The sequence below is a fragment of the Ranitomeya imitator genome, chromosome 4 (assembly GCF_032444005.1).
Source record: "Ranitomeya imitator isolate aRanImi1 chromosome 4, aRanImi1.pri, whole genome shotgun sequence".
NCBI lineage: Eukaryota > Metazoa > Chordata > Amphibia > Anura > Dendrobatidae > Ranitomeya > Ranitomeya imitator.
In genome coordinates this window covers 238,688,075-238,698,226 of record NC_091285.1, presented here as the reverse complement: position 1 = coordinate 238,698,226, position 10,152 = coordinate 238,688,075, and the positions used below count along the sequence as shown (strand labels likewise).

The 10,152-nt window shown below is 46.8% G+C and overlaps 1 protein-coding gene across 1 annotated transcript in view; it reads left to right on the top strand.

Moving 5' to 3' along the window:
- The first annotated feature begins 7,462 nt into the window (after positions 1–7,462).
- Positions 7,463–10,152, top strand: part of NUAK1 (NUAK family kinase 1) — a 128,862-nt gene continuing 126,172 nt past the window's right edge. Inside the window, exon 1 of the mRNA XM_069764441.1 lies at positions 7,463–8,069. Coding sequence (XP_069620542.1) covers positions 7,791–8,069 — 279 coding nt within the window. The 5' untranslated portion in view covers positions 7,463–7,790. The remainder of the gene's footprint in view (positions 8,070–10,152) is intronic.

Sequence of the window (10,152 nt, the reverse complement as noted above, 5' to 3'; positions counted from 1 at the left end):
AAGGAAAAAACACAAATGTTAGAATAAGGCAGAACCAGGAACCAGCAGGAGCAGGGAACAGAGGAAAACCGGAGGAACAGGGAGAAACCGGAGAAACGGATCACAGAGAGGAATCCTAAGGATGGGCCCAAATACAACGCTGGCGCTAGCAGGAACGCTACAGCGAAGATACACAGGCGCTTACCTGAGGAAGCGCCGAACAGAAATACCCGGTGGGAGCCGCCATATTGGAGGCGGAGCCACTGGGTCACAACCTCCCAGCAGGCAGAGCGGCGGAAGAGACCCTACGGCGCATGCGCGGACCGCAGATGCGCCGAGAAGCAGAGAAGCCGAGCCGACCAGAAGAAGGAGGGATGTTGGGAGCGCGCCGGCCGGACAGGTAAGTAACGGCGATCGTAACAATTACATTCTATGGGGCTGGCTGCATTACATTCTATGGGGCTGTGCTGTATTACATTCTATGGGGGCTGGCTGCATTACATTCTATGGGGGCTGTGCTGTATTACATTCTATGTGGGCTGTGCTGTATTACATTCTATGGGGGCTGTGCCGTATTACATTCTATGGGGGCTGTGCTGCATTACATTCTATGGGGGCAGTGCTGCATTACATTCTATGGGGGCTGGCTGTATTACATTCTATGGGGGCTGGCTGCATTACATTATATGGGGGCTGTGCTGTATTACATTCTATGGGGGCTGTGCTGCCTTACATTCTATGGGGCTGTGCTGCATTACATTCTATGGGGGCTGGCTGCATTACATTCTGTGGGGGCTGGCTGCATTACATTCTATGGGGGCTGTGCTGCATTACATTCTATGGGGGCTGTGCTGTATTACATTCTATGGGGGCTGTGCTGTATTACATTCTATGGGGGCTGTACTATATTACATTCTATGGGGGGTTGTATTACATTCTATGGGGTTCTGTATTATATTCTATCGAGGGGCTACCTTACATTCTATGGGGGCTGTGCTGCATTACATTCTATTGGGGCTGTGCTGTATTACATTCTATGGGGGCTGTGCAGTATTACATTCTATGGAGGCTGTGCTGTATTACATTCTATGGGGGCTGGCTGCATTACATTCTATGGGGGCTGTGCTGTATTACATTCTATGGGGGCTGTGCTGCATTACATTCTATGGGGCTGTGCTGCATTACATTCTATGGGGGCTGTGCTGTATTACATTCTACGGGGGCTGTGCTGTATTACATTCTATGGGGGCTGTGCTGTATTACATTCTATGGGGGCTGTACTGTATTACATTCTATGGGGGAGAGCTGTATCACATTCTATTGAGTTCTGTATTATATTCTATGGAGTGGCTGCATTATATTCTATGGGGGGCTGCATTATGCTCTATGAGGGGGCTGCCATATATTATATATGCAGGGGCTGCAATATAGTATATGAGGGGGCTGCATTATATTCTCTGGGGGGTTACATTATACTCGGGTCTACAATATATTCTGTGGGGTGGCTGCATTATACTCTGGGATGGCATCATTATACTATATGTGGGCTGCATTATACTGTATCGAGGACTATGGGGAATACATTATACTATATGAAGAACTATGGGGTGCATTATACTATGGGAAATGAATTGTACTACATGGATGTCAATGGCGGGGCATTATACTATATGGAGCACTATGAGGAATGTATTACACTATTTGGAGGACTGAGGAATGTATTATACTATATCGAGGAATTGTAGTGTATTTTAATATATGGAGGTCTATGAGGAGTGTATTATACTATATGGAGGACTATGTAGAGTGTATAATACTATATGGAGGACTGAGGAGTGTATTATACTATATGGAGGACTGAGGAGTGTATTATACTATATGGAGGACTGTGGAGTGTATTATACTATATGGAGGACTGAGGAGTGTATTATACTATATGGAGGACTGAGGAGTGTATTATACTATATGGAGGACTGAGGAGTGTATTATACTATATGGAGGACTGAGGTGCACAATATAATAAATGGAGGACTATGGGGTGTATTATACTAAACAAGCAAAATGCTGCCTATTCATCGAGCGATTGGATTGTTTATGTGGGAACAGAAATCCTTGTTCTCAGCAGCACACACCACCACCGCAGACACCAGTATCATCACAGCTACAGCCCCGAACGGGACTCCTACACCCACCCAGGGATCTATGTCCTTCGCTCCGCTTCTACAATTCTAAGGTTTGAGAAAGACCCTGTGGGTCGAAACGTTACCTACCTTGCAACACTGCGGTGCTACCTTTATTTTGGTGTTTGTAATAAAGAAAACCACAATTTTTTGAGACAAAAACCAAATCTCCAAAACCTTTCTTTGAGTGCGACTGTTTTTGTATGTCTATGATACCGTATTGGGACAGATTGATCTAATTGTGATTGTTCTGTTCCCTTCATTCTTTCTCAGTTGGTGTAAAGAGGCCGGGAAACAAGCGAACGACTTCATTATTGTCGACCACACTCATTTAGTGGCCTGAGATCAGCGCATGTAAATACAGCAGAAATGCTTCGCAGGGAGACCAGGCAAGGATGATGACAGTTGTAGTTAGCACCCGGCGCCTGGGAATAGCGCTAACTTGACTGATTTTCCCAGCCGTCAGAGCATTTAATTCTTGTATGTGTAATGATTTTTAGGGTTGATGTCAGCTGCGTAATGTCAGCTGCTATCAATCCCTGGTGTAAGTAATGGAGAGGTGTCTATCAGACACCCCCACTACTAGCCCAGACCTGACGAGACCCAGCGACTCTGAAGAGCGGTGATGGTAGTAACAATACCGCTCTTCACAGTCGCCGAGCTCAGGGCAAGACCCGGAATATCTGAAGAGCGGTGACGTTACTGATGTCACCACTCTTCAGAGTCACCGGGTCTTTTGCTGCGCAGCGGAACCAATAGTGGCTGTAGGCAAAGTTTATGGAGCATCAGAATAAGGTTTCATAGCTTTTGGTCGTCTCATCCCTTCATTATCTACGAGATCTAGTTATGTAGGTATAGTAGCGGCTTTTCTTGGTACTGCAACTAAAAGCAATAAATAGGACTGAGCTGTAATGCTGGATACAGCTGTGATTATATGTTATATAGTCGTGTTACTCTCCCCTCACTTCTTGTAACCTACAAGTGTACAAAGATATTATACAGTCACCATGTGACAAGTGGGCCTGCGTAACTTCAAATGCCAGGGATGAATTTTAGTCCCAGTCTGGCCCTGCTCCTGATGCCGATGGGCTTAGCTCACCGTTGATTTTGGGGGTGACAGATTCTCTTTAAAGAGAAATGGCGGTAATTTATGTTGAAAATTTACATCTGCTCATAGTGACTGTACAAACATATGCAGCTTTTAATTTATTAGACCTACACATAATGCGTAGAGATGAGCAAACCTGAACTGTAATGTTCTGAGCTCACACCAGACCCCTAATGTCCGATGCTGAACTTCGAATACAGACTTCTCCCAGAAGTCCGTTTTAGTGACTCTGTGGGGGTACTCTGCTTCCTTTGGCAGCCCCTTAGCCCTTACTATGGCCATTTTACAGCACCAAAGTTTGGGTCCCCTTTGACTTCTATGGGGTCGGGTTCAAGTTCGGGTAGAGTTCTGGTACCTCAATGTGACTTTGGACTAAAGTTTGATCGAACGCAACCATTCAGGGGTCCGCTCATCCCTAACAATGGTTATCCTCTCCTCCCGAGGATATGTTCACACTGTGTCTTTTCACATCATTTTTTTTTTTTGCCTGGCTCCCTCCATACAAAACATAGTAAAAAGCGCTCAAAAGAATCTTCCTATTCATTTCTATGGAAAAGCAACCTGATGTTCATACATTCAGACTTTTCAAATTCTTTAAGGCACGATCTGGAACAGCACTTTGGGGGCAGTGCATGTTCACTGGGCCCAAAACGTTGCCATCTATTGAATGCAGGTAAATCCGCATGTGTTCACTGAACTATGCGGATTCCCCGCGTCCAAAACATTCTATTGGTGGAATTTCTCTAGCATCTCCGCAAGGGAAAATGACATGGTACGGTCTTGAAAGACGCACCACATGACTGTGCAGGGCCGTATTTGCCACTAGGCACTTGAGGGCACGTGCCTAGGTCCGCAGGATGCGGGGGGCGCACTTGAACAAGGTTTTTTTTTACTAAAGTCTGGGGTCAAGAGCCCGCCCCCTCCCTGAAGACTTGATACTCACCCTCCTCCAGTGGTGCCTGCTGCAACTCCATCTCAGCGCCTGCAGCTTGTCCTGTCCTCAGTGGTCACGTGGTACTGCTCATTAAGGTGATGAATATGAACGCATATTCATGACCTTAATGAGCGGTACCACATGAATGCTCACGCAGGAAGAAGGTGCTGTGCCGGGAGTTGGGACTGAGCTAGAGGGATGTTTGGCGCGGCCGCGGGGTGTGGGAAAGGTGAGTATGAGGGATGGGGGGATGAAGGAGGACAGTAAGCCGATCCATGCAAGATGGGAGCAGGAGCGGGAGCAGGGGGGGGTTGAGAGATGAGCCATGCATACAGGAGGGGAATATGAGCCATGCATCCAGGAGGGGGGGTGAATATGAGCCATGCATACAGGAGGGGGGGGATATGATTCATGCATACAGGAGGGGGGGGAATATGAGCCATGCATACAGGAAAGAATATGATCCATGCATACGGGGGGATATGAGCTATGCATACAGGTGCTGTGGGGGAATATGAGCCATGCATATGGGATGGGAGGGAGATGAGCCATGCATACAGGAGGGGGGGAAATGAGGCATGCATACAGGTGGGGGGGAATATGAGCCATGCATATGGGATGGGAGGGAGATGAGCCATGCATACAGGATGGGGGGATATGAGCCATGCATACAGGATGGGGGGAGATGAGCCATGCATACAAGATGGGAGGGGGGCATTATACAGTATTGAGCATCATGTGTGGCCATTATACAGTATTGAGCATCATGTGTGGCCATTATACAGTATTGAGCATCATGTGTTGCCATTATACAGTATTGAGCATCATGTGGGGCCATTATACAGTATGAGGAGCACTGCGTAGCCATTATACAGTATAGAGCATCATGTGTGGCCATTATACAGTATTGAGCATCATGTGTGGCCATTATACAGTATGGAGCATCATGTGTAGTCATTATACAGTATGGAGCATCATGTGCGGTCATTATACAGTATGGAGCATCATGTGTGGCCATTATACAGTATGGAGCATCATGTGTGGCCATTATACAGTATGGAGCATCATGTGAGGCCATTATACAGTATGGCGCATCATGTGTGACCATTATACAGTATGGGGCATCATGTGTGGCCATTATACAGTATGGAGCATCATGTGTGACCATTATACAGTATGGGGCATCATGTGTGACCATTATACAGTATGGAGCATCATGTGAGACCATTATACAGTAGGGAGCATCATGTGTGACCATTATACAGTATGGGGCATCATGTGTGGCCATTATACAGTATGGAGCACTGTGTGGCCATTATACAGTATGAAGCATCATGTGTGGCCATTATACAGTATGGAGCATCATGTGTGGCCATTATACAGTATTGAGCATCATGTGTTGCCATTATGCAGTATTGAGCATCATGTGGGGGCCATTATACAGTATGTGGAGCACTGTGTAGCCATTATACAGTATAGTGAGTAGAAAAGACGTGAGCACAGCAACTTGGTGCACGGGTAGGTTCCCAGGCCGTACATATATTATACAAAGAACCCGGCACTCAACTTTTATTCAAACTGGTGGTATTTATTTTTGTAGTACGAAAAACGTGGGCTTCTCTTCTGACAGCGGTGGACACCGCGTCCGGACCCGTTGCACATTCAGCCTGTAATCGCGCCATTTATTGGAGACTTACATTGCACAAGGGTTATCCCTGTAATCTACTACGCTTACGCAACACTTCCCTATGACATCGCTTAGTACGTAACTGACGAAGGCCAGACCTTGGCCGAAACGTTTTTCGTACTACAAAAATAAATACCACCAGTTTGAATAAAAGTTGAGTCCCGGGTTCTTTGTATATTATACAGTATAGAACATCATGTGCGGCTATTATACAGTATGGAGCATCATGTGTGGCCATTATACAGTATGGAGCATCATGTGTGGCCATTATACAGTATGGAGCATCATGTGTGGCCATTATACAGTATGGAGCATCATGTGTGGCCATTATACAGTATGGAGCATCATGTGTGGCCATTATACAGTATGGAGCAATGTGTGGCCATTATACACTATGGAGCATCATGTGTGGCCATTATACAGTATGAAGAACTGTGGGTGGCCATTATACAGTATGCAGCATCATGTGTGGCCATTATACATTATGGAGCATCATGTGTGGTGGCCGTTATACAGTATTGAGCATCATGTGTGGCCATTATACAGTATGGAGCATCATGTGGGGCCATTATACAGTATGGAGCATCATGTGTGGCCATTATACAGTATGGAGCACTGCGTGGCCATATTTTTGTTTGCTTATAATTATTGTATATAAAACAGTGTGATCAGCAGTGCTAAATGGCTGCGGTTGGGACGTGGATATGGGTGTGACTAGTTGTGAAATGGGTGTGGTCAGAGGCGTGGCCTAAAATTTGCCGCGCCGCACTACGCGCGCCGCAAACTTTATACCTCTTTCCCTTCTTCAAAAGTTGGGAGGTATGGTACCACATTTGCCAGATCACAGCAAGTGCCGCAAATCCTATAGGAATGAAAGAGGCTGAACACAGTGTTGCCGTAAGTGATCTGTTACGCAGCAGATGCAGAAAAACTGCCCGATCTACTGCAAAAGGCGACTTTCACATCAGCGATTTTTGCCAAAGTCACTGCCGATAGTGTCATACTCACCAATGGGGGAGGCAGCACTAAAAGTGCCAAGGGCAGCAGAAACTCTAAATACGGCCCTGGGTCCATGTCCGCAGGTGAGCCGCAGGCGCATGGTGGACATGGGATTTCTAGAAATCCCATCCACTATGCTACCAATAAAAGTGTAGTCTATCCATTGTGCAGGCGTTTTCTGCACACCTTACAGTGTAAGTCAATGGGAAGGATAAAAAGACACCTTTTTGAGAAGCTTTGTCAGCATTTTCACCTCAGAAAAGATGAGCGTTTTATTCCCTGCTTAATGGATTACAAAAAAAAGTCAGAAAAACACCAATGCTGAAAAACGTTTAACAAAACGCTGCAGAAGAAACCCAGTGAGACTTGTAACTGCTAAGTGTGAACACACCCGTATAAGTGATGTTTGGAGGACCCTCTCTTTCCCGGCCGGCGGCTTTCTCTGCTCGCTGACCCCGGCTCCATGCTGCAGCCCTGACTGGAATGTGAGGAGAGGAGGAGGAGGATGGCCGCTCCACCCACATGGGCTTTCCCTCACACAAGGGGAGAGGACAGGGGATGGAAGGGCCTCTCTCATCAGCCCGGGAGCATCACATAGGCGAGAGGAAGGACGGCACAGGAACATGGCATTAGGGGAGGTGAATGAGCATCCTGGCAGCAGGCACTGCCCGCCTCAGGGCCACGGCTCGCTAGCACCGCTCCCCGGCCATTGTACCGAGTGAATGGGAAGAGTGGGGCACATCAGCGAGCTGTACCTCCAATTGCCATTCCCCTGTGATAGCTCTCATCGGACTGCCACCTGGGCACACATCATGGGGGGCTGCTGACCACTTTCTAGCCCATGTGCCACATGCGCAGCTGCAGTAGCCACACACTCTGACCAGTCTGTAGTGAAGTAGAGCCATGGATGGAGATGCTGAGGTGGACAGGCTGGAGGCCAGCGATGATGACAGGGGGCCAGACAAGGGCACTGTGGGCATGGTGGAGCAGATGAACCTGTCCTCGCCATCCCATTCACCTTCAGAGGAGGAAGACGCCCCACAGCTGGCACCCAAACAACATGGGGTCAAGCGGCACCATCACAAGCACAACCTGAAGCACAGGTACGAGCTGCTGGAGACCCTGGGCAAAGGCACCTATGGCAAAGTCAAGAGGGCGATAGAGCGGTTTTCGGGCCGAGTGGTAAGTGTATCCCACAACCTGTATCTAAGCTTGTCTCGTGGTACTCGCCATGATTGTGTCCAGATCATCTGCCTAGTGGTCTTATTGTAGAAAACTGCCAGTGCTCGTGCCACATCTGCCCGGGCGCCCAGGCCGCCGTACATCACCATCGCAGACACTTTCAGTTTTTCAGGAATATCCTTATAAATCGGGGCTTTCCAGTATGATGACGAGTTGTGCATTTTTCTGATGCCTCCGCTCCATTTCTTTGTGTCTCAGATCCCATTCATTTGCAGGATTCTGCTTGCTGTCAGTGAAGGGGAACTCTGTTCTTTACACCCAGACAGTAAGGGTATGTGCACACGTTGCGGATTTCACAGCGGATTTGGCGCTGCGGATCATCAGCAGTTTTCCTTGAGGTGTACAGTACCATGTAAACTTATGGAAAACCAAATCTGCAGTGCACATGCTGCAGAGAAAAACACGCGGAAACGCAGCGGTTTATATTCCGCAGCATGTCAATTCTTTGTGCGGATTCCGCAGCGGTTTACACCTGCTCCTCAATAGGAATCCGTAGGTGTAAAACCGCAGGTGGAATCCACACAAAAACCACGTAAAAACCGCGGTAAATCCGCGGTAAATGCGCAGTGCGATTTACCTGCGGATTTACCAAATTCAGCGGGGAAAAATCCGCACACCATTCCGCAGCGTGTGCACATAGCCTAAGGTGTAAAGCAGCTGCACATGTCTATACCCTGATGATTTGTTACTGGGTAGAAAACATTATATTCCTTGTGTTGTTTATAAAATACATTGCCTAAGTTGGATACAACTGTAACAAGCTCTCCGCGCTATCAAAAATAATAATAAATAGCTCTGGACCTGAACAAGATTCTATTCACTGATGTCAAGCAGAGGTCTTGACTGGTGAGGAGTCGAGCAGTAAGTTATCAGCGTGAGGAGTACTTTAGGAAAAGGTGTTACGGTATAGGACGGTGACCCTGCTTTTCTTTTGGACGTCGTCCTGCCTAGCATTCTCCATCACATGAAACACTCTGTGAGGTCTCACTACAGCTTATCTAACCTTTGGACCCAATCGGGCTCCAGGCAGAGCTGTACAGTAGTGTGGCTGCGGCCCCCAGTCAGTATAATGCCAAGGCTACAGCGTAGATGTGACCAGCCAAGGGGGTGTCAGGTGAAAGCATCTAAGGGAGATACGTGCAGTGACGTCCGTCACTCAGCCTCCCGCATGCCGGAAGGGATGACTGGAGAGCAGGGGCATGTTGAGTGTATTTTGAGATAATCTTCTAAATATGTGGCCTGTGATGCTGCCAAACATGCACGATATGACCTATTAAATCCTGTTGATATAACAGTCACTCACTTGCAATCCGCTTAGCAGAAGTAGTTAAAGCGGTTCTGTCAGGAAATTTGACAATACTACCTATATACATCAATAAATAGATCTTGTAGACCTGACGAGACTGGTGTACACACTTTGAAAATCCAAGTCAGATTGGCTGTATAATTCTTTGTAATAGTTTCCCTGCCTATTAAAATTAGAACTTTTTTTAAGCGTACCTCTAGCTGGGCTCATGAAATGCTCTTTTTACTTTGAGGATTGCATTTATGTTCACAGTAAGTACACCAGCCTCATTAGGTATGAGATCTGTTTAATTACATATACAGCGTGTATTCGCTTTCAATGATGTGGGCTTTCTCACGAAGACAACTCAGCATGGAAATTGGGGTTGGTCTGGCTTTTAAGCCCCATAGCGAAATGCTGTTTTCTGCCGTTGTCAGTATATTCCAGTAAAGTAAGACCATGGTACATGAATGGTTTTGAGAATTGCTGTTCATTAGTAGTTCCCAACTCTAGCTGATAAGTCGTTTGAGCAGAGACCTCCACCCAAGTAAGATGACCTTAGGGTATATGTACATAAATTATCATTAGTACATAAAAAGGCATTTCAGCTGTTATATAAATGTCGAAACTGATCTCAGATTGACAGGTCACAATTGCAAACCCAAAAAATAAGACAGAAACGGCAATTAGCGCTTACCATGTGCCACCAGGGCACACACCAATGGCATCTGCATAAAA